We start from the raw sequence: 25941 nt of genomic DNA, 5'->3' as shown, positions 1-25941 counted from the left end.
GTTTTGTGATAGTGAAAAGGTCTCTTTGTATCTGCCAGCACTGTATGTCAATATTCACCCCAAGAACATGCTCCAGACAAATCTCACTGCCATCACAGCCAGGAAATGTGGCAGGCACAGGCAGGATGCAAGCTGCCTGCACACCCCTCCCCAGGGCTCTCAGGCAGGGAGCAGACACATTTCTGCTTCCGAGAGCGCTGCTCGCTCAGCCTCTGGCATAATCCCACCTGTACAAATGAAATGACATGTGCTGACTTCCCAGTTTTTAGTGAATATACATGAGTGTCAGGTGCCATGGTGCCTGATCTAAGCAACCAGAATTACACAGATCTTAGCCTGATGTCTGATATACAAACACTAATCATTTGAACTGACACATGTCAAGTCATTCAAAAGCAGGCTGGGTAAAAATGAATTTCAGTATCAATAAATACCCAAATCTTTGCAAGCTAGCAGATCATTCCAGTTCTTTCAGCCTGATAAAATCAGTCAGACGCCATAAGAAATAATAGCATAATTGAAATTTGAAAGCAATTAAAGGAAAAAAATTGAAGAATTTATAAAAATCAGGAGCTATTTTTTTTTCAAGTGCCTAAAAATGAGAACACAAAAAGCGTAAATAACATGGAAAGGAGCTCAGAAATTTTATGTATCTCATAAAATTAGAGTAATAAAGCAAGTAATTGATTTAGATAAATAAGTTTTTTAAGAAAGGAAGAACTTATTTTATGATTTATAACTTAAAATTTACAGGAATCCAGAGGACTTAGAAGGTAGATTGTATTGCCATTGTCCTGAAAATTTTACAGCTATGGCCCTGGATTTTGCAATTGGGTCTACCTACATACAAGCCAAATGACCTCAGTAGGATTCAGGTCAGGCACAACATTTTGCAGAATCAATTCTCTTTGTCACTGTGGAATATGATCTGAGAAGAATAATTCACTATCAGCAATAAATAAATACATTTTAAAAAATCTCTGACCAGTGGAGTGGTTGCTGTGTAAAATCTACTTCTTTCTCCTGTGAGCTGGAAAATATATTTCCATAGTGAAAAAACGAGTATATACTGAGTTATCAGAAAAAGAAGCATCACCTAGAAATTACATACCCTTGGCTTTTCTTGAAGACTATTTCCTTTTTTTGTTGCCTATTTGGTTTGTTGTGTTACAACCTGAAGCATGTGCAGTAACAAAAAAATAACATATCTTTGAATGTTTATACTCACAGGCTTTTGAGGACATATATATTGAACAACGTAAAACTATCAAGACCATGCTGGAATATGCTGACAAGGTCTTCACTTACATCTTCATTCTGGAAATGCTGCTGAAGTGGGTGGCCTATGGCTACCAAACGTATTTTACTAATGCCTGGTGCTGGCTGGACTTCCTGATTGTCGATGTATGTTGTGCATTTCCTAAGTGACACTTTTATATTTATCTGATTATTTTTAAAATTAATTTCTCTGCAACCATAATATCTAATAATGCCAACTAGTTTACTTTTCAATTTAAAAAGTAAGGTAGCTGAAAAAATTCCATGTTTCTCTGTCTTTCACTTTATGCTTGCAGCACTGCCTTGCTATACCACAGATTTAAGAAAGACGGGAAGTTCTCCTGCTAACAGAAGGAGCTGACATGGTAGTCCCACAGGCAGTTAGAGGGTTTATTCCAACACTGCTGTTGAAAGAGGTCCTGCTGCCCTGTATTCTGGCCTGGGCTTCTCGCTCCCGCCCTCAGACCCACCATTCCTCCTGCTGTGGTCTAGGCTGAATCCAGCATTCAGATGGGTGTCTGATCCACCAGATATCAGACACCCATCTGAATCGAAACACCTTTGGCAAGATAATGAACATCATGTCCACAAGTTTCAGCATGTGGATAAATTAGGGGTCCACAAGGAAATCAAGATATATTTCTAGCATTGGTAGTGTGGCTTAATTAGTACTGATGTCCAGTAAATACTACTGAGCTTGCAGCATTCACAGCCATGTTTGAAATCTTTGCTGCAAGGGTTATCTGATAGTTCTAGTTCTACGTTACTGTGCTGTGAAATGGGAGAGAACATTTCTTGATGCATTGATACAATTATGGAGAATTTAAGAATATCCTAAGTATACCCCCTGGGAAAAAACCTCCAAGTGTGCAGGAATGCATACTGTTTCAGCAGTTCATGAATTTCTGTGGGTGAACCTCGAATACTATGTTTTACACAGTTACAAAACCAGAACCAGCCCCTGTATTTTCAAGACAGTAATTTCTGGTAAAACATATACAAAAACCAAGTACTGAACAAACTCAGTTTTAAGATTCTTTTTTGTCCTGGTTTCAATGACTTAGAAATGTACGCTAAATAGACAAAAAGCAAACTTTATAAGAATTTATTGTCCTAAAGTATTGCCAAAAATCCAATGCTTTTTCAATCAAGTGTTGCCATCATACAAGGGCTAATCAGAGCAATTAATTTTCTTCAGCTTTTTTTTGGGGGGGATGGTGGGGGGTTTGATGGGTGTTTTCAACATTTTTGATTTGTGTACATTATGGTTTAAATAGATCCAGAATTCAACTCCACATATACAGATACAGATAACCATGTTTCATACAAAGAAAGTACCCTCTCTTGGAAAACACTTTGTTTTTTAGTATTGGAATTCTCAAAATGGGTACCTAAGTGACACCTACAACAAAAATGTTTGAAGAATCATGCAAGCTGAAGCAGCTGTTCCTTTTCTAAACTAATTTTCTCTAATATTTGGCTTTATTTAAATCATAATATCCAAAAAAGCCATCTTGTGAATGTGAGAATTTGCATACATCATTATGTGAAGGTATAGTACATATTCAAGTGTCTGAATTAGTTCATGACAAATGCTGGATATTTTCTTTAATTTTGCTTTAGATTACAGCAGCTTTAAAGTTTTTAGTAATACGACGAATGTGCTGGAAAAAGAAATTTAGATTTCAAAAGAACAAAGCTATGTGGGTTGCCAGAACTGCTGAAAAGTTCAGAAAAGATATTAACTTTTAAAAGCTAAAAATTTCACATATAATGCTTGTTTTTAAATATGAGCACAGTCCTAGAGTTCTCTTTACCTGATACAGTTATTTATAATGAAAGAGTACATGAGAACATTATGCTATTTTTGGCCCAATAAATAGTTAAGGAATTAGAACAGCATAATGAGGGAACATTCAGGGGAAATGGGAAACAAACAGAAGGTAATATTTTGGACAGGAGCCATAGCAATTGTGAAGAATGTGGTATCTTGCACTGAGGTAATGTAGGGACATGGAACATATAAAGGCCTGTCAAATTCTTCCACCTATGGAACTGTTCTTCTAAGGTCTTAGAAACAGCATAGTCCAGGTTAATATCAGCTTGTAAAGCACACAATTTCAGCAGTCAGGCAAAAGGATTATCCAGTATAACTGACTGTAGCAAAAATAATCCTATTTACTAATTTTCAGGGGAGCAATGTTGTTCTATGACCCACGTGTCAGTTCAACACAAACTTCAATCATTTCCCTTTATGTTGTGAGCAATCAAATGACATTATCAACCATAATTAGTGATCCCAACAGTATTGTGAAACAAAGAAAAAGTAAGAGCAATACCTAAATTGGTAAAAAGGAGAGATTAATTCAATTTTTGTGGCTTTAAGTGTCCTCAGATCAGTAGCAAAGGATGAAACTCAGAAATACTAATGTTTCCAGATATCAGTTCTTATGATATTTTTGTTTGTTTACCTATTCTTCTTTCATATTATTTTTCTTTTTTTTTTTTTTTTACCTGAAAGACTCCCTATTCCTGAAGAAAGTGATCCAAAATTAGAATCTTCTAACGAAGTGTATATCTCACATCTATGGTATGTAAAGTAGAATGTACAGTATAATAATTTTTACTTTCCTGTTTTCATATAGGTCTCTTTGGTTAGCTTAACAGCAAATGCATTGGGTTACTCTGAACTTGGTGCCATTAAGTCCCTTAGGACACTAAGAGCTTTGAGACCTCTAAGAGCTTTGTCACGATTTGAAGGCATGAGGGTAAGACAACATGAAAGAATCTGAAACTATGCATGCATAGAAAGAATACATGCATGCACAACAAGGAATGACAAGTCCATGCAGAAGGGCTGCACTACCTTTTTATCGCATATCTTTTACTAACAGATAAGCAAAAAGCTTCATCAATTCACCTGAATCCATATGCAGTATCACATAGAACTTACATTTATTAAGGTTACTTTACTTTCTAGCCAATCTCAGGAGTTTTCATATGAGTCTTTGAAACCGCCAACCATGAACTCTCTTAACAGAGTCTTAATAATAAATAAAATGTAACAAAATTTTATTTGTTTTTTTACTGAAAAACATATCACAATATTTATACAGGACTCTAATTTAGCATTAGTTAACAAAGATATTTTCTGATAGAAATTGAAATTCTTCATTTTTCATTATATTTTATAAGCCCCCTTTCATCTAACCCCACTGAATTTTATTAGATGATACCTACAGATATATTCATACCCACTAGTGGTTTAAATCTATTTCTGAGTTTGGCTGACTTAAAAAAGCAAATCAAGTTCTTTGATTCCTGTATGAAGTTTTTTTTTTTGTAAGGTAAATGCTTTTGTATTTCAACTAATCTCTATTCAATATTCAATACAATGTATACAAGGTTATTTCTTGCTACTCTGAATAATTTAGAGACCCTGCTTACTATTCATCTCACTCAAGAAGGCATTTTGACTTATTTTTTCATTTGTTTATACCTTCTGTTCCTTAAAGCCACTGAATACGAACTAACTCTATATGCATGTCAATGAAATATGCTTTAAGAGAATGCTTTTTCCTGCATCATAGAAACATAAGAGGAAACAATGCAAAATCTTTAGAAAAAAATCCAAGATTAATGAAGTCAAACCAAGGCTTTGAATTCTTTTCCTGAAATTGTATTCAGCAGACTACCTATCTCTACTTCAGAATGCAGCAGAAAATACATTGCTAACCAATAATTACTAGATTTAAATTTCAGCCTCATGCAGCAAATTGACTTTTAACAGTTTTCTCTTTATTTGAAACTCATGAACTGATATTCAAGAGGGTAAGAGCTGGTCAAGTACTACATAATATGCAACTATTTGATTTAGCCATTTTCTCTTTGTCTTTCTTTGTACATACTGTTCATGAACATTCAGGTAAATGTATGTGGTTTTGTGCAGAGAAATGTTGGGAAACTGCTGTCAGCTTTACTTTTTAAATTATGTCCTGGTCAGCTGCAGGAGGACTGGGAGACCAGTACAGATATTACGCAGGGAGGAAAAAAATGCAGCTCTTAAAAAGATACTGGAAGACAAGGTCATTTCTAGAAAGATGTCAAAATTGATTGCCAAATGTTTTATTTCATTTTTCTGTATCTTTACGTGATTGCCTTAGTAAATTTTCCACTTACAAGATTTAGGATATTCATGCATAAAGAAGCTGTTATTAAGGTACCTGTTATTTGAAATCTATTTACTGCTTTCCTCTATTGCTTGCTGAATAACTATGAAACTCTGCCAGAAGCCCAATCATATGATAGAATTTCAGCTACACAACATTAATAATTAATGAGCAATTTACTTTGTAGGAATCACAGACAAGCTTGGAAAAGCAAATAGGCTTCAGCTCTGTCCTCCAATATTAATGGTAGTCAATGAAGTATCTGATTCCAGTCACTTTTCAGATTTGACTGGCCAAATATATATAGGCCTTATGGTTACTACATGCACTTCTGAAATAGTGGTTTTTTCCAAAACACTTGGCAAGTATTCAAAACAGCTCACTGACAGTTGTTGGCATTACTTTATGAATGACTCACGAACAGTAAAACATTCAAATAATAAATAATTGACCAGCTCATAAGACTGTAGTCAAATTGCAGTCTTCTCAGAAACTGAGTTCATTACATAAGAATTCATAAAAAGAGATTCTTTTTTCTGCCTGCAGAAAGTAAAAATAAATCAGCCCTCTTTGCTTTCTTATATTGCCCATACCTACACTGAGCTGTGATAAAACAGAGATTTTATTCAGCATGTATTTAAATTTTACTGTTTACCCATGTTCAAAACTGTGCAAATTTTGCATTGAAAATGTAGAATATCTTAAGTGTTCCACAAGAGGCTGTATATATAAAAGACTCTGGATCATTTTGTAAAACAATTTGCCAAGTACTCGCTACTTTAATTCAGTCAATGTTTTTCTTAAGTAAGTATTCCATGAATAGGAAGAATGCAGCATTTTACACAGTCAGTAAATGCTAATGACTATTTTGTTATGCCTAAATATGAAACACACTTCAGATTTTAAGCTACGTTCTTAGAAGTCTTCAGCTATCCTCTTTAGTTACAACTTAATTTTATAATTATGCTGTTTCATAAATGGGATAAATTCTCTCTTTCCAAAGTAAATATAAGATACATGAATCACCTGTACCAAAATAGGGTACAAGTGATCCATAGCCTGTGCTTGCCTTAAGCACAGAAGTGAATTTTGCCCTATTAAAGGCATTTAGAATATCTGCTAGTATACTGAATTCTGAGAAATTTTCATACTTTCTATATTGAATCTCAAAACCGACTCCACCCAGATGCTGGAAGGCAAAGTAAAGGATTGCTTTAATTTAATTTAAATTTCTGTCTTAGGGTTTATATTCTCATCTCAATTAGTGTATGTACTAAGCAGAAGTAGCTGCAAACTGAGATTTGAATATACCCATTGCTTTTTGTTTAGCTTTTTAGTACTCGCAGTATAATGCTTTTGCGCTAGTTCTGAATTGGTATGCTACTTGAAAATATAGAATACTGAGTACATTTGCTTTGCTGAGTTAGAGAATTAAGTTACAATAAAGCATGCATTTGTGTCTAATTTCACAAAATAAAGCATGTCATGCTGTGCTTGATTTATTAGAGAAATAGTAGAAGGCAGTGAACAATCTGAAATCCACTTGCACTTTCAGTTTTGCATGCCTTATGCATATTTCTGGCTGATGGCTTTAAACATTTACTGTATTTCAAATTTCCAGTCCAATTTAATAACTTTTAAAATTAAATTAGAGCATTTGATGTCTTAAATATCCTCTAAAATTCAATGGCTATTCCTTAAGATTCCCTTACCAGGAAAGTGACAATGAGGCATTTTCAAGAGTACTCAAAACTTCATTAGTACGAAAGAAACATTCCTCATATAATTGAGTTATAAAACATAGCATCAAGTGTCTGTCATTACAGATTCACAACTAATAACAGGCTATATATTTCTATTTCATTTAGGATGCATTTCAGCTTGGATGGGGTGGACCACTTGTTCCTCCCCTAATCTGTATTATGGGTACAGTATTTCCCCCTTTTCTACCCTTAATGAGTACACTCTGACTAATCACTACATTGTATATTAAGGGTTACAAGGAGAGACAACCTTATCTGCAAATCCCAGTACCGGCAAAAGTAGATTCTATATATCCATCCTACATTGCTTCTCAATTGGTTTAAGTCTTTGGAAATAATTCCTTGAAATTTTGATGTTAAAGAAAAAACATGAAAATGAGCAAATTAGTTTTGTTTTTTAGAGTTTCTGGAGGTTTTTTTGCAGGAGAAAGGTACCTCAGCTATTTTAAGATTTTCAGTTGCTTTTTTAACTGAGATAGAAGTTGGCTTTGTTTAAAAATTTCAATCTGGCTTTTATATTGTTTTGGAAAGATCTATGCTTTATCCTGTTACTCAATTTATAGCTATATATTCAAAATAACCTGTAGAAAGTTTTGAACATTACTCATAATACATCAAACACATTCCAGAATGCTGTGATCTGAATAATCACAACTACAGATATTGATATAATTGCAGTTTAAGTTTTTGCATAATTTTAAACACCCTATATGTTACATTAAGTAAATCACTCCAAGTGTACACACACAACAGATAACATATAACATCCCTTCTTGGAATATGAATTCAGTCTCCTTTGGCCTGTGTTGGAAACCAGTTTTCGTAATTTTTTTTATAAAATGCCAGTAAGAGTATTATCTTTCTTTTTTTTCCAGATTTGTATTTGCTGTATCTTACAGAAAACTCTTACTATTAGGATCAAAATTTAATGAAATTTGAATGGGATACATAATATAGTTTGCATTTTAATTGAAAACACTAAAGGGCGTGTAAAAGTCGACAACATTTCATTAATGCAACAAGGAGGGCAAAAAGTTGGGGCTTTTTTAACTGCATCCAGTGAAATATGAAGATACTATTCCCACATCAAGTAACTACTATGTTTTCATGCTCATGTCTCTTTACAATATATACCAGGTCTTCTCAAACAAGTGGAGCCATGTGATTTATTGCTTGCCAGATAATTATTGTATTTTATCATACAGTGTGTTAAATTATGTCTTTTCTTCTACATTGTCTTCAAAAGTACTTTTTGCATACTTGATTTCTGGTGAGAAACAGAATCAGGCTGCTCCAATACCTCCAGTCTTCTGTTAAATCCAACAGTGTAGCTCTCTTTAAATAGACTGTTAACATGAATAACAAAGGCATGTGTTTCTACTTTAAACAAGTTAAACTTCCTTACAAAAGCTAGAACAGAACTGCAGAATCATGTAGTTGAACACCTCCGCTAACAATTGTGGCATTCCAAGATACAAACTCACCACACAATAGCGTAAAATTTCTCCAGCACCAAGTGTTATAAAAACAGTTTGTGCATTGTTTGAGAAAGTATTTTGCTTTCTTTGAAGATAAAATTCACTATCAGAAGCATTCTTCAGTCATGTGCACTTGTCCAGTAACAGTTACAGAAAAGTAGAAAATACAGTAATTGGCTTATTCAGGGACTGATTTTCTCCTCCTCTGAGATCTTTTATCCCTTACTTCAGTTTTATTTGTCCATTACTGTTCAGGTTAAGATTTACTTGTAACTCCTTGACAGGTCTCTTTGGTTCTTTCCACCCGCCTGCCTTTGCATATTCTCAGTTAAATCCAACTTTTTTTTTACTATCACTGCTTGAAATGGTAGTTTTCTAACAATCTTCACTGTATATTCCCAGTACAGTCTTTATTTTACTCAAAAAATTGAAGACATTGTGGTAAATAATTTTTTAATTGGTTCAGACGAGGTGCTTCTCATGCCTAACACTGCAAAATGCATTCATTGTTTCTTTCAGGAAACAACCTTTCTTGCTTTTTAAAAAATTGATCTAAATAATTGTATAGTGCCACCACCATAATTTACTTCTACAAACTTTTGGTTTCCTAAATTTTTAGTGATCATGACTTAAAGATAAGCATTAGTTTGCTAGAATAAAAGTTTTTTTTTATTTTTTCAAATTTCTTACAGCTTTTCTAAACATTTTTCTAAATGTTATTTAATTCTGGCCTTACATAATCCTGGGTCATATCATTAAGAATAAAATACATGCATGGACATAGAATTAGGGCAAACTGTAGCAAAGGTGGAAACTAGTTTTTTACTACATACCTCTTAATGGCAAAACCAAAGTCTTCTCAGATGTGCTCAGTGGTAACAAGAGAACAGCTGTAAGTTGGGTTATGTGAAATTCTTAATTGATAGAAGGGGTTTAGGGAGGTTTGTGGTTTAATTTTTTCATTTGGGGGGGGGGCATTTGATTTTCATTTTGGTGGGGATTTTTGTTTGGGTTGGGATTTTTTTTTTTTTTTTTTTTTTTTTTGGTCAGGTAAATACTGGAACAATGGAATGTAGTTAGTGGATTATAGATCATACATTCATACCAACATGGTGCATCACTCTGATTTCTATTTGTGGGACAAACTTAGGAAAATTAGTTTCTTGCAAGAAATCCATTCAGATAAAATAGAGGAGTAATTAATTGAAAATGAGAAAGTTTGAATTACTTGGATTAATCTGCATTTTTAGGTTCCTAGAATCTAAAAATTCTCCTGATTCCTCCCTAACCATTATTTGGATCATGTCAAGTAGGTTGCACTTTCTCTCACAGACATACTTAATTTTCATCCACTGCTGTCTCTATAGCCGGTTCATAGCTGATCACCAAGCATATGCAGCATGCTTCTTCCCAGGGTACCATTCCAAGCTATTCAATGAGAAAACATGTCGTTTTGAGGTAAAAGGATTATTGCAATCTCTCTCTCCCTCAATTCCTTCTCTCTCTTTCTTCCTTTCACTTTCTGTCCTCATCTGCTAGACTGCAATATCACATACGTTTATTACCTGATCTAAACATTGATAAAATGGGATAATTTTTTGTTATTATCTGAGTAAAATTCCCATCTACAGTACTTCTGTGGCAATATATGTATAATTTATCCCTTCAACATAAAGAACTTTAATCCTTAGGTAGCCATTGTGTGAATCGACAGGTAACCAGGGTGACCACCAAAACACAGCTGAAATGCAACAAGTAAACTTTTTTCATTACCTTGTGAACAATGCTGGGAGGCAGAGACACATGGGGACGCTGGCTCCTTTAGGATTACTTCATCCTTGTGGGGACAGCAGGGCTCGCAGCCTGCCCCAATATATGAAAGGACTTCGCGCATGCGCAGCTTATCACAAAGCTGTGCTTTTATGATCTCTCTCTGTCTCCCAGCAGGAGGCTCAAGCATGTCTGTGAGAGTGTATTATCTCTACACAGGAATTCTACTTCTCAAAACAGGCAGAGGATAAACAACGCTAGGCCTAATAAATGGAATTTTCCCACACTGGCATGCTTAGCATTCCCAGCTGCAAGTTCACTTTGAGAGAAACTATTCCCTCCTCACCAAATCTTCCAATTTTAACCTTTCCCTCCCAACAGCCATACATCTTCAATCCAGCTCCATGTATACAGTCAGATGAGACAGGGTATCTCATGTGGTTATATTTTTCCTGTACTGCATCACCAGTTATCTTCCTTCATGAGCACCTCCAAACTTCACACTAAGCAACTGTGGCAGAGATCCCAGAGCCTCTACTGAGGGTCAGTCTTAATCCTCGGCACTGGGCTGTGTTTTAATTCCGTCTGCTGGCCCACAGGTCCACTACCTCCATTGGTTTTGTGACAAACACTTTCCACTGGCTTAGCTGCTCCTAAATTAAGGCCCATAACCATTTCCTCCATCCCATTGACTTTCTGCTGTGTTATGACTTGTAGAACTGCCTCCTCTAACTTCGGAGAAAGGCAGTTTCCATGATCAGTTTTATGGTACCAGGGAGAACAGAAAGCCATTATAACAGAATCAGATAGTGCTAATCTTTTTGATTCAGGGATGGGCTTTCTTCATGGTCTGCCTCAGATGCTCTTTTGATCCCCTGACTGGGATAGTTATTGTATGTTTACATACAGTTACTATGTCCTTTCCTCCCTTGCCTCAACTCTCCCACAGTTTAAGAGAGAATACACCTGTCTGTGGCTTGATACCCACTTGGTCAAGTCAGTGTGGTTTCAGAATCTTCTAGACTTCCTTGTGTACTGTCCCCCAGGTCCTTCACTATGAGCACATGCTAAATTCAGATCCCGTATGTCACCTGCACCTCCATCCATGTCCATTCATGGCATACCTCCTGCGCATTCCAGCAATCTTACCTATGTGCTGCACCAAGAATCTAAGCCAATGTCTCCTTGCTCATTTCTCCATCTTTCAGTGCAAATGTTCTCTCTGGCAGCTCTTTGGGAACTTCTCCTATTTAAGCATAAAATTATGAAGTTGACACATTCCAAGTGGAGGCAAATAAAGTACTTTTTAATTTTAAGTAGAAAGAGTGTTCCAGACATAGTTCTATAATCTGCCTTTCCATCCCAAAGATGGTTACTTCCTCCTCATTTGCATCAGGAACAGAGTTTGGAATTTCTTCACAGAATCTGCAAAAGTTATGGGAGAAGTGGATAAGTACTACTAAGATTTTTCCTTGTTTGTTTACAGATTTCAGGAGGCCCTGATATATCCATTACTCAGCTCCAATGTAGGAATTCCTGGAAATTCTGTGGTGGCTGAGGTGCCAGGATCTATGGAAAATACTCTCCTCTGGCAACTAAAATACATTCATATCTCACTATGTGTTCAGCTATGTCTCCCACAGCAGGGCTCAATCTAGTACAGCTTCCTTATATTCTATTGATACAGCAGGGATAAGCTGGTGTTTTGTACAATCCTTATTCTGCACATATGAGCAGTTCCGATAAAAAACCTGATTTTTGGTCCAGTTTTGGTGTTTTTTGGAGAGTTTTCCAAAAGAAGATACAAACAGCAACCATGAAAAACAACTGGACTACTAACTTGTCTTGACATAAAGTCATATTGGCCAAAAGATAGGACATACAACTAGTATTGCTGTAATTCTTTTATCTTATGCATAAATCTGATATTGGAAGATAAATCTTACAGAAATTTAAACATGAAAAGTTGTGTAGATATATGAAATACTGCCTTCTTCTAGAGGAGACATGGTTTCCCACAATGACTTTTTTTTCCCCTGGATGAATGTTGACTGGAAATGTAAAGTAGTCTAGAGCCCCTTCATCTTTTTAGGCATCAGGTGTTGCTTCTCACTTGTTTCTTATTGCTGTTGCACCTACCTGAAGCTGTAGGAAGGTGAACAAGCAGAATCAACTTGGGCTGTTGCAGCTTTGCTCACTGGAGTCAGCCTGACCAGCAACATCCCAGGCTTGAGAAAATGCATAGGTAATTTATAAAACCAAACAAACACCTATGCAAACATCTTTTTCCAATTTACTGGCATTATATTCTGTATCAAGAAATAACAAAAAATAGGCCCAAGAGAATCTCCCCATTTAAAATAAAAAATGCATTTTGAATCAAGATTTAAAGAGCAAATAAAAATAAGAGCTGTAGTTGCCAACATTCTTTTAACCTTCTACAGACTCTTTCCAACAAGATGAGAATGACAATTTTTATTTGCTCAATTAATGCATTAAGAAATGCTAATTAACCTCTTTTCTGCTTTCAGTTCACTTTTCAATTGGTTCTCCCTTTCTTCTGTCCACTTGCTGTAGCTTATGTGTGTAGGTGTTGTCTGTGTATGCATGGGTGCTATCCTGGATATGTATTAGGTTTATGTCCTTGTTATCCTGAGATACCTCAGCTAATTCCTAAAGCAAATACAAAGAAAAAAAAAAAAAAAAAGTAAACCAGAAAAATGCTGTTAAGGCAATCACTTCCAACTGTATGTGTTGAAGAAATTAAAGACTTCTTCCTAAGGAGGACTTTACAGTCAGATGAGCATCTGACCAACATGTAAAAATACAGTTTCCACTGCTGGGGAAAAAAAATCAAACAGAAAAAAGTGCAAACAGAAAACAACTTCTGAAAGTTTTAATTTTCTTTTCTTCTTTTCTTAAAAAACCTTCCAGGGGGACTGGATAGCTCAAGGGGTTGGTAATAGGATACAGAGCCTTTCATCTCTAGGTCACCAGTTCGCATCCAGGCCAGGTCAGTAGTGACCAAAAATTGTTACCATTTGATGGGTTTTCAGTGACCTATATGAAGTAAGTTGTTGGAAGCATTGTTGGAACAATTGCCGGAAGCTGTTCTCTTTTCATCCAAGAGGATGTGGCTTATCTTTTCATAGTCTCAGTGGTGAGACTGCATTACCTGTTCATCTAAAGATGCAAGAAACACTGATGCTTTTTGTAGAAATCTTTTTTTCTACAACTATTATCAATTCATAATTGTTGTAACAGTTATTGTTGCTGTTAGTATTCTGCTGCCTGTTCTGGATCTGTGCTATGGTTCAATGGATGTCAGGGTTGTTATAAAGGTAACTGCTACAGGCACTCAATTCATGCAAAACCATTCTTTGTGTGAGCAGAGGTAACCTTAACTTATTTGAGTTGCAGAACTAAATTCCCATCTTTCTTTCTTGACATCTTTATTTTCAGGTTTTTCATCAAGACTAAACAGAGGAATTCAATCAGTGTAACACATCTGGAACATTTTTATGAGTGGGGAGAAAAAGAGATAAGACAAGCACTAGCTGGCCTAGAATTTCAAAGCAGCAATAGCCTAATACAGTGTCATAGATCAGGTCAGACTTGGAACAAATTTCAGAATTTCTAATTCCATTTCTAATTTTTATGTTGTTCTCAGTTCCATGAAGCTAAGTAGCAACAGATTTATCACTGGGATCTTTTAATCACCAAAACAACAAGATATTAAAAAAAAAAAAAGAATAACTAAATTTTTTTTTTTAAATCATGGTTTTATAAAAGATAAGGATTATTCTGTTACAGGAAGGTCCCATTTCTACTGTCTGGCAATGGAGGAGACCCTTCTAAATGAAAAGAAAATAAGAAAATATGGCCTGGAAATAACATTTCTACCTAAGATCTCTAAACAGGTTCTAACTCCTGGCCATAACATTTGGGAGGAGGAGGGGAGGAGGGTGCTGAGTGACGAATAACACAACCACAATATTCCACTTTCAAAGACCTTCCAGAGGCTGCGAAATACAGGTAGTAAGATTGAGCAGTTCTAAGATTGCTCACAACTAGGTTGGTAGTGGGGAGGATGCATCTGTATCGTAGGGGAAAAAAGATGGACTAAGACAACTTAATATATTCCACTATCCATGCCAATCTTTTCCTGCCTTGCTGCAGGACTTAGATGACCAAGAATCAGAGCCCTGCTTTATATTTTATTTTACCTTCCCACCAGGTCCCAAAAGTTTACAGAAGAAAAAATGTAAAATTTAAAATAAAACATAACTTGTAAATGAGAATCTGGAATTGGATACTTAAGGAAAAACAATTTCTCATCACAAAAGTTTTGATAGGTCTGACAGACACATGTGATTAATTACTGTAATATCAGAACAATACACCTTTAATCTACATCAGGTTTATTGACATTTTGCCTGCAAGTGTCTGAGAAGGCAACCCCCCCCAAAAGTAATTAAAAATGCAAAATCGGAAGTCCTAAATACATACTTTTTTAGATAAATGAAGGGTATTGCTAACTTAATACATGAAAAAACAAGACTGGAGCTTGAAATAAATTATGTTGATTCAAGTAGAAACATACTGCAAACCTGTCTTGCTTTCATATACAAAGAAATTAATCTTTGTTATAATCTTGCATGGAACAATAAGGCAATAAAGTTCTGTATTTAATTCACGCATAATTCTTATATGTAGAGCTTAGTTTCTAGATTCATGGCATTTGTGTTCTCAGCTTGAATTTCAGAACTCTGTTGATCAAATCTACAGGTTGCCATTTTGCTTTAAACATTTTTTAGCTATGATTTCATGCATTTTTAGAATTTTATTATGTCTATATTTTTCATTTAGCACATTTTTCTTTTTTATCTAGAACACATCAGTGTCAGGCATCATCTTACTACTGCCAGGTCTTCTTTTTTGCTTTTCTATTAATTATTTTCATTTTTTCACTCATTTTCATTACATGTACTACTGTTAATATTTTAAAAGAACAATGCAATGCTACGGTTATTAATGTACTGCTTTAAAATTTATAGTATTAGTTTCTGAATAAGCCTTTATTAAGGAATGGTGAAACAGTATACAAAGATGTATTGCTGTAAATATGCTTATACTCTTTTCTCTTTCCCCCTGTATTTGTGTACTAGGTGGTTGTGAATGCCCTTTTAGGAGCAATTCCATCCATCATGAACGTGCTTCTCGTTTGTCTTATATTCTGGCTAATTTTCAGCATCATGGGAGTAAATCTGTTTGCTGGGAAGTTCTACTACTGTGTTAACACCACAACTGATGAAAGGTTTGAAGTCGACCAAATCAACAATTTTAGTCAGTGCGAGGAACTCATAAAAAACAATCAAAGTGCCCGATGGAAAAACGTGAAAGTAAACTTTGATAATGTAGGATTTGGGTATCTTTCTTTACTTCAAGTAGTAAGTGATCACTCTTTATATACCTTTTCCTGTTTATATGCAGTAGTGAAAAGCAATTCTAGCAACAGAGAGAAAACATTTACCTGATGATTTTTATCTGTGACTTAGTAGTACTGCTACACTTGTAGCTGATTACTCTTTTCATCATAAGCAGCAAGTAGAGTCTATTATGATGAATAAAGAATTTTTAGGATATTTAATGACACACCTTCCTATTTATGGCTCCCTTAGTCCTACAGCTCCTTCTAATTTTTAAAGTTTCTAGAAGTACCTAGGAATGGTATTCAGGTATCTAAATATTTTAAGTTTTCCAGTTGCTGAAAAAAAATCTCCATTGGTGTGATTAAGTCACAAAGAATTCCAGGTAATAAATTTCATCTCAGGCATGTGGCTGCCACCAGTGCACTTACGTGATATAAAAAGCAATTTCTCATTCAGAAGAGAAATAAGAAAAATAGCACTCGATACTGTAATCTATGAAATATTTTCCTGATATTTCTGTGCACAAGGACCTCATGGAGTTTAGTTGGCAAAAACTGAGGGAAGAAGAAAGAAAATATATGCAGAAAGTTACTATAAGATTATGCCTTCACTATCAAAAATTGTGCCCTCACAACCCCGTCTGTCTTTGTGTTTTGAAGTAGCTAACAATGTGACCTAGCTTTAATCAAGAAAATGAGGGACTCTAATCTATGTTGTGTACCTTCAGCAAACTCTATGGTTTTGTTTTTTTTTTTTGATGTTACTCTCTAACTCTGCAGTATCTTATGTTTCATTTTTATTGCTTTTAAATAAGTTTCCAGCTTTTATGTTGTTTATATAAAATCTCAGTAGAACAAATCATTAACATGATGCAGTGGTGTGGACATTGTCCTGCACATGGTCTAAAACACTACTTCTGAGCAATATGAACTGCCTCTCCCAGCTAATACAGCATCTTACTTGTGTGACTGATAAGTCCATCAATTTAAAATTCATTATGATTACTTACTTTACTGTCACATCAGGAAGGAGTGGAGAGGGACCAATAGTACTAAAGAAATAAAATACTGAATACAATTTGATTTTGATAACTAAAGACTTTAAGTATTTATTTTCCTTGCCTTATTTATGAAATCTACTCACCCAGGGAGGCAGAATGCTGCATTACAGGTGTTCAGGAGAAACAAGACATCAACAAAGCTTTTTCCAAGTAGTTTGCAACTCTGTTTCTAGTAGTACCTATTCTACTCTGAGACACAGGTAATTATTCTAGGTTCATTTCCTTCCTGGCTTTGTGGCCACAATCACCACCCCTCAGCTACTTGCAGTCATATCTGTTTCAGTGTCCTGGCTATGCACAAATTATTTAATCTTCTATTCGTTGAAAAGCAACAAATATTTCTTACATAAACACTTAGATTCTTAAATTATTGGAATTTTTTCGGAGGCAAATTAGGAGAAATTTGCCAATTGTTCCCACAATTCCAAAGGAAAAATTAATCTAGACCTACCACAGAGGGACCTAGCTCTCACAGAGGACAAGCCACTTGTTTGTGCAGTATCTGCAATGTAGAGATTTTGCAAGAACATGGGACCCTCACTTAATGATGGGGGATTTTTTATGTGAGTAGAATGTCCATGACAACAGCACTTAATTTTTCTGTATTGCTAAAATGCTTGTAAAAGCATGAAGGATTTTTTTGTTTGACATACCAGAAAAAAAGGGGCATTTCTGTCATTGCACAAAACAGAAACTTGGCCCTGCATCTTCTAGAGTTTGGTAAGTAAGACAATAGTAGTGATTTTGCAGTTATGGAACGATAAGAGCCCTAGGACCAAGAAAGAATATCAGCTTGATTTTCCGTTAATGCATTAAAATGTGTAGAATCTGTTCTTTCACCTTCAAGAAAACAAGGCCACAATTCACCACTGTTTGAGATTCTTACATTGCTTTCTCAATCAAAAAAACCCCACTGATAACGTGATTTTCTATTTTTATATATAAGTACTTTTGATCAAACTCTAGCACAAGACTCCAAAGCCATCATGTCCAAAACAAACATGAGACATGAATAGGTATGTCATAGCCCTAGATTTTCCTACCCTTCCTAAACAGCTTGCAGCAATAGAAAGATGACTAAATGCTAAGGTACTAACTAGAGGTATACATTACTGTGTCAGAAACAAGGATAAATGTATTGAAAGTTTAGTATTTGGCCTAAAAGTATATATTGAGCCTGAAAAATATGATTAGAAAATCATGTGGATATTCTTTCTGTTAGCCTAATGTGATCATTAATGGCCTTTCTACTGAAGTCATTTGGTTCTCCACCTTAACAACCTCAGGCACAGACTTTTATTAGTGCTGGACCTGAGAAAATAACCCCAGGGAGGTCAATGCCATTTTTCTAATAACAATCTCTGTGAAGAGTATCAATGCATGAATTACTGATACAAGGCCAGGAGGCTAGAAAATAAATACAGAAAGCTTCCTCTTATTCCACATTATTTCCATTCTCCATTCTGCCCTCTGGCTCATGCCCTTTGAGTCAGTCAAAGAATGTTGTAAATCCCATCAGCTTTTCTGGGTTACAAGAACCATAAAGTAAGTCCTTACTATCTGTATCACTATTTGGAGTGAATGCTAATGGCAGTTAGTACCATTTTCATGACAAAAAATTGAAATGAAAACAAGCCAAAAGAATTTCAACCCAAGGCATTGAGGACCTTATTATTCTGGGAAAGACATAAAAGAATCCTGTGAACAACTTTTTTTTTAATGTTTTTAGCAGTATATGGGTCTCTTCATCACAGAAAATCCTTCTATTTTTAAGAGTGATATGGAAAAGAAACATATATTTCACAGAGAAATGCTCCAAAGCAAAGGGATAATTTCAGAAAGAAGTATTCTAGGCTCAAATTATAGAAATGTGTGATAGTAACTTTTTGAGCAAAAGGAACTCTCTAACAAGCTCTTTCTTGCGTTTGCTTGGCAGTGATGGTGGATGACTTTCCTGAATGAGGGGCCTAAGAAAAGAACATTACCTAATTTTTGGTTGACATTTCTTGGGTTTTCTTCTTTCATGGGAGGGGTTTGTGTGGAAAATCTTCAGTATTATAGCAATGTTATAATTATTTCTGCCCAAAAATACAGCCTAACAATACATGTCATTGATAAAACCAAGTTCTATAGACTTTGTTGATCAGAGTGTTTTCCAGAATTCTTATATAATTTGGAGTATATTTATTCATGCCATCAGTCATATAAGCACACATTTCTTCCATGAGAATTTTTTTTCTTCTATAATACAGAGTAGATCATGTTGGTTTATGTGGATCTTCAAGATTCTTTTTTCATTTCTTGGTCTGAACTTGCTTGAGTATTTCTCTGTCTCTAAAGAGAAGCATCAAAGCAGAGACAGATCTGCTGGAGAAATTCCTTTCACAATTGTCATGCACCAATGGGTGAAGAGGAAGAGGCTGGTGTACACAAAGAGATGTGGCATCTGCCCTGATAATTTTATGGCCTTATGCCTTTTAACTTGAACCTAGTATTTGGATTCCTTGGTAAGTAAATCTCCCAAAGGCCTGCTTTTACCCTGCTAGTAAGGGTACACCCTGCTTGCCAGGACAAAGTGTGACCCCAGTGGGTCTCAAAGCACAATATTATACTATACTGTTGTTATGAATATCAGTAAGAAAATACATCTCTTGAAGTGTATGGTAAAAAAATCAGAATCTAATTCTAAGGCTAGAAGTTTAGGATACTTTCAAAGTTCAAGCAGGCTAGTATTTTAAAAGCAAGATACTATTGTATGTCCAAAAGAGATTGTGAATCTTCATGGTGATTATTTCTGGTAAAGAAATTGAGTGGTGAAACTCCAGCATGACTTCATGAGAAATTATTTATCAGGGGGGAAAAAAATCTATGTATTTTTACCAATAGAAAAGGAGATGGGTGATTTTTGCTCTGTTGTTTTTTCTAACTACATTTGAATCTGCATCTGAATATGTGTCATTGAAATTTCCTTGGGGGAAAAAACATTTGGAACAGATGCTGACTTCAGTTATACTGCTGTAATCTTTAAAATCAATTAATTACTCCTGATTTAGAGTCACTGAGAATATAGAATATATTTTATATGGTAATATGCTAAACAGAAACTAATAATTTGATCTCTTGGTAATTTTCTGTGTTATTTTCTATTCAGTATACACAAATACACAAATGATACCTTACTTCTGTTAAAGAGAACACATTGCAGATAAATATAAGCAGGTCTATGCATCTACAGTAGAAATAATGCTTTCACTGAATGCGATGCCTTGACTCTCCTAATTTCTTCAAAAATTGTAATATCTTAGAGTTTTATGAAACTCATTGTGGATAATACAAGATAGCAATATGTTATATTTCTATTTTTCCACCCCCATACTGTTTTCAAGTTTCCTTTTTAACAACAGCAACAACTACAATAATATTAATACAGCTCAGTCCTTCAGCTCTATTTTCTATCACTGGTTGGAAGGGTACTGTCTGTTTATAGTGCAGTGACGATGGTGAAGCTCAATATTTCAAAATTAGTCTATTTTTTTTTCATTGACTCTTAGTCTAGGCTACACCAATAAATTTGCAAAAATCCCAATAATAATTCCGTTTTGCCTGGAGGATGATATGGAAAGATCACCGTGGGTTTGAATCTGAGGCAACAGCACACACTTTGCACAAATGCCACTCCATCATTTTCATCATCTTTCTGAAGTAAAAGTATGCTCATTATTTTCACATGGTGTTTCAGACTGAAGTGCTGATTTCAAGTTATGACATTCCAAAAAATGCAAGCAGTGTACCAACACAGAAACGACAGTAGCACTCTAAGACATGAAGTAATCATCTTGCCCTATTTAGACCTTGTTAGATGAAATACTGAGTCCTGTTTTGGTTGCCGTTTCAAGAGATGAACTAGTGTAAGAGAGCCCAGAGGAAAACAGTGAGAGGGATCAGAGTTCTGGAAAACAAGATTTACATGGAAAGATTGAAGGAACAGTGATCACTACCTAAAGAAGAAAGACAACAACAATCAGTTTGCAAAAAGTAAAAGATGCTGCCTGAAGGTGATTGCTGCAGCTCTCCAGATACGTAATGGCTGTGACAAGTGAGTCTTAAATGGCAACAGAAGGATGTAAATATTAGGAAATAATAAAAACAAGTGCCAGAATAAATATTTTTTAAAAGGTTGTGGAGTGTTCACCATTAAAAGCCTTTGAGGACAAATTCAACATATATTAGTAATTTACATAGAGTAAAGCTTATCTACTTCTCCTAATCCCCTGCAGTCCAAGTATTCCACGAGGACTTTAAATTCTTCAGCTGAGACATCTACTTGCTTCAGATTTATTCTGGATTTACTGGTCCTCTGATACTACAGTTTGATTTTACCATTGTACTGTTAGTTGCCTGAGCTTCATATATTCTGTGTTGACCCCAAGATGTCAAAGTTGCTGCACATTGGATTTGCATCTAAGGATAATCATGCTCTTTTCAGTATTCCACTGTTTCAAAAGTGTAAGGGACCTTTCCTTTAAGAAAATAATTTCTTCTCATTTTAAGTTCACATCAGGATGATGCCAAACTGCTCTGTGTCCTGCATAAAAAAAAGGTTTTTTGAAACTTTCACTAGAAATGAAACCTCAAGATGATGGTCATACAGCAAAAAACACGGATGAAGAGTGTTCCATTCCTGATTCTATTCTGCAACTGGTGGCAATGAAAATGGAGGAACCAATGATCTGCAGCCTTGTTTTGCAAAATTTTAATGAGGATTAAAGAACAGAGAGCTATTTCCTTTTTTTGCTTTATTTTTGGGTACAACTGGATTAAAAACCAATTGATTTCTACTTGGAGATGTTGCCTAGTTAAAAGAGAACTAATTGCCACAACAGAGAAAATTACTTTATGTTGCGAACATTCTGATGAAGCAATCTACACCTAACTGTCAAATATAAAAATTTACAGATTTTGGGCAGAGGAAATAGTTACAAAATTTCACTAAATGCTGTCATTTATGAGGCATATAAGTATTCAATGCACATAAACCACTTCCTGCTACTTTAGGTCAGGATGTATCTGAGAGATCTAGGCTCTGTAAAGCACAATACAATATATTTAATCTGAACATAGAATTATTAAACCAGGTAAAATCTTTCAAAGTAGATTCTGATTGATAGGAAAACACCTTTTTTGAGATTATAAAATTTTTGGTTCCCTTTTGTTGACACCTTTTTTATTTGGGAGGGTGGAACTACGTATCAGTGTTCATTGGTGGCAACTCATTTACATAAGACTGTACACCCAGCTGTACATAGCTTTTGCAGTTGACAAGATTTGATGAACTAAAATGCCTTCTACAGTTTTTGGTAATTAGAAATTAAAAATAAGTTAATCATACAGCTTAAAATGTTCATATCAAGACAAAGTAATGGGATACACAGCAGTATGTCCGATGAGCAGCTGAATAGAAAGCCAAGAGACAAAATTCTTCAGAAATCTAACGCTAGTAATTATTCCTGGTGCTGTACTGGGTTGCTGGAAATTATTAAATGAATTGTCTTTAGGCTCTATGCTTAAACAGGTGTGTACTGTTTACAGGCTACATTTAAAGGCTGGATGGATATTATGTATGCAGCTATTGACTCAAGAGATGTAAGTACTGCAAATATTTTAAATTATCTTTTTTTTCCTGAGTTCTATCTACAAGTGTGTATTTATCTTATTTATCTTATAAGAAATTAATACTTATTTATCTTATAAGCAATTAATATCCATACAAAAAAATGAAAACAAATTAATTAGAATGAGGTTCTAATAAGCAATTAATACTTACTTATCTTATAAGCAATTAATATCCATACAATAGAATGAAAACAATTAAATTAATTAGAATGAGGTTCTGTGGTAACAAAATGTGGAAAACTGAATGCAAACTGCCAGATACTATCAGCAAGAGGTGGAATAGACAAAATATATTGATATAAGTGATAGGAATATTGTCCAAACACAAAATATTGGGGACATTTTGCACAAGGTTGCCACTTGTTCAGCTGAAATTTTCACATCAAGTCTCAGGAATGATATTTCACTTTTTTTTTTCCTTAGGTATTACAGCAACCCAAGTATGAAGACAACTTGTACATGTACTTGTATTTTGTCATCTTTATAATTTTTGGGTCTTTTTTCACCCTGAATTTGTTCATTGGTGTCATTATTGACAACTTCAATCAGCAAAAAAAGAAGATAAGTATTGTTTCATTTCCCTTCTAAAGATATTCTAAAATATTGCATTTTTGCAGGTGCATGATATATGGAAAGTACATCCATAGCTTGTTCAAAATTGAAAAAGCTGCAGTATACTAGGACATAAAATCATACCTGCAGTATTCATTAAAGTCATAAGATTTTTCATTTAGTGAGCGGGACAGATCCTTCTGTTGTCTCCTCAAGTCATCTGCTTTTTCATGACTAAACTTTATGAGGTCTTCTTGCATGATCCAACCCCTCAATTAGGTCCCTACATTAAAGAAATCATAATTTCTTGGGGTATTTTTCTTCTTGATTTGTAGTTATTCTATGAGCACACAAAAAATAGCTAGCTGGTCGTGAAACAAAGAATTATTTCATCACACAACTACAGATGCTGTTTTAATGATCACAAGTATTCAAGTTCTACTTTGTGGCACTGAACAATCTGAAAATATACAGAGCAGGAGTGGTTTGTAACTATTTCAGGACCTTTTTCTATTGTTTCACAGTGCAGATGTAGATAATCTCACTGGTATAGATGGTCTAACTATGAGATGCTTGCCTTTAAAATTATTTTCTGCAAATAGATAAAGCAATGAAAGCTCAAGGACCAAAGCAGCTATGAGTTACTAGTCTACTTTTACTTTGCTGGGCTGCATCACTTTCTTTGGGTTTATGTTAATAATGAGAAATACTAAGCAAGATTTTTGGAAGCTGTACATGGTAGAAACCTAGAGGTATATGGTTAAGGAGCCTGTCCATCTTATGGTCCATGCATTCCCACATCTTCAAGCTTCCCACACACTCATCCACAAAGGTCTGCATCCAGTCCTGTGTGTGCACTGGCATTCCTGGAATTAGATATCTGCAAGCATCTCTTATCAAGGAAAAAAATTTCTACAAGAGGTATGGGAAGTATCATGGGTTTTCATTCAAGCTGTCTCTTAAAGAAGGTTACTATGGATTTTGGTTAGGTTACTATGAAAGACCCATAATTCCTCCTTTGTCTTCACTGCCAGACTTCAAAGGCAGGTTCATGCTTCTGCTAAACAGACCTTCATTGAACACGGATGCTAATCAAAATAAAAGATTTAAAAGAGAGCATTTTGCTGTTAATAGGGTGCTTCAATCTTCAGCTAAGTTTCTCCAAAGTCTGATAATCCATCTTCTCAAGAACCTTGAAGACTTTGGGTCCCAATGCTAATGTGACTGCAAAACTAGAGATACCTAAAGCACATTCCTCTACTGAAAACCTGACTTTGTCTCTTTCCCTTGTTTCACTAAAATCACAGTTCAAAAGTGACAGTATTGAGCAGCCCAGACTATCTGAGTTTATCTCACGTACTATTTACAGTATCTCTTCCTATAAAAGAAAATAGGTACTGAAAATGATTTTTTCTTGGAATTCCATGAAAATAACTGTAGAAAACTGTTGCATTGTTTTTTTTGTATTTTTTTTTTTTTGAGAGATGCAGTACTGGATGTCCAGACTTCCAGACTAAATGCTTAGATTGTAGACAGTTTTAGATTGTAGACAGCTGCATTTGATAGCTAAGAGATTTTTCCCAGTTTAGTCATCTTGATTTTTGAATCATTCAGTCATATTTCTCAAAGAGTTTTCTCAGCACTGCATATAAATGTGATTATAACCAGTTTTGGTTTCATGTTTTTACTTTGGAGGTCAAGACATATTTATGACAGAAGAGCAGAAGAAATACTACAATGCAATGAAAAAGCTGGGATCCAAAAAACCACAAAAACCTATACCAAGACCAGGGGTAAAATTATTTATACACATCAGACAAATAGCTATTTACAAAGAGTTTTTATTGATACAGAGAGAGCAGAAATATACCCAAATGAAAATTATCAGTAACTAGTGCATTAGTCAGCAGAAATGGAAAATAAAAACAAAACCAAAAAATTATTTTCAACTTGCAACTGTATGTATGAATATGCAACACAGGAGGCTGAACTAAGTTGTTGTATTTGAGTACTCCACTTAAGACCACTAGTTGCAATTTTATTGAAGTCTCATAAGCCTTACTGCATGTGTTTTTCTACTTTCTTCTAACAGGAAAAAAAATAAGTTACAGTTTGTATTGGATGTTTCTTTTTTCTTTCTTCCTCAGAATAAATTCCAAGGCATGGTCTTTGATTTTGTGACACAGCAAGTATTTGACATCAGCATCATGATTCTTATTTGTCTTAACATGGTAACCATGATGGTAGAAACTGATGACCAGAGCAAAGAAATGGAAAATATTTTATACTGGATAAACCTCGTGTTCATTGTCCTTTTCACTGGAGAATGTGTCCTGAAATTAATTTCACTTCGCCATTACTACTTCACTATAGGCTGGAACATTTTTGATTTTGTGGTTGTCATTCTCTCAATAGTAGGTAAGTCTTGTTAATTAAACCAAAAAGAAGGTAAAATGAATATGAGGTGAACTTTTACTTGAATAGAGCTATATGGTGAGCTTTACCAATTGCAAGATTTACAGCCAACTCATTCAACTTTACATTTTTACTTGTTTTATTTTTACGTTATTTAGCTAAACCAACCATCAAAACTATTATGATCATCCAACATATATTGCACCTGCAAATATTAAGTACAACTGCTAAAACAGAAATTAAGCAAGTGGAATCTACAGAATATCTTTAATTGCTACGTAAAACCGCTGATTTTAAAAATATGTTTCTAAATTTCTATTGTGATATGGAGATTAAGTGGTAACGTACCTT

At 34.9% G+C, this 25941-nt stretch overlaps 1 protein-coding gene and 1 long non-coding RNA gene across 3 annotated transcripts in view; one reads left to right on the top strand and one right to left on the bottom strand.

The window, feature by feature from the left end:
- Nucleotides 1–25941, top strand: part of LOC121670479 (sodium channel protein type 1 subunit alpha) — a 93324-nt gene that overhangs the window by 64094 nt on the left and 3289 nt on the right. The window contains exons 21-27 of one of the 2 annotated variants that reach the window (XM_042040756.1): nucleotides 1231–1404; nucleotides 3924–4046; nucleotides 15627–15908; nucleotides 22540–22593; nucleotides 23047–23184; nucleotides 24864–24968; nucleotides 25323–25593. In XM_042040756.1, the coding sequence (XP_041896690.1) occupies nucleotides 1231–1404; nucleotides 3924–4046; nucleotides 15627–15908; nucleotides 22540–22593; nucleotides 23047–23184; nucleotides 24864–24968; nucleotides 25323–25593 (1147 nt within the window). The remainder of the gene's footprint in view (nucleotides 1–1230; nucleotides 1405–3923; nucleotides 4047–15626; nucleotides 15909–22539; nucleotides 22594–23046; nucleotides 23185–24863; nucleotides 24969–25322; nucleotides 25594–25941) is intronic. The other variant, XM_042040757.1, reaches the window with a different exon arrangement.
- LOC121670483 lies at nucleotides 4341–10551 on the bottom strand. Its single transcript, XR_006018153.1, has 3 exons — nucleotides 10462–10551; nucleotides 10027–10116; nucleotides 4341–8556 (listed from the first exon to the last, which is right to left on the bottom strand). It is a non-coding gene; the product is annotated as an uncharacterized LOC121670483 (long non-coding RNA).

The sequence above is a fragment of the Corvus kubaryi genome, unplaced genomic scaffold (assembly GCF_017639235.1).
Source record: "Corvus kubaryi isolate FWS band 111438036 unplaced genomic scaffold, C.kubaryi_AGA036_p1.0 37396, whole genome shotgun sequence".
NCBI classification, from domain to species: Eukaryota; Metazoa; Chordata; class Aves; order Passeriformes; family Corvidae; genus Corvus; species Corvus kubaryi.
This window is presented reverse-complemented; position numbering and strand designations above follow the sequence as displayed.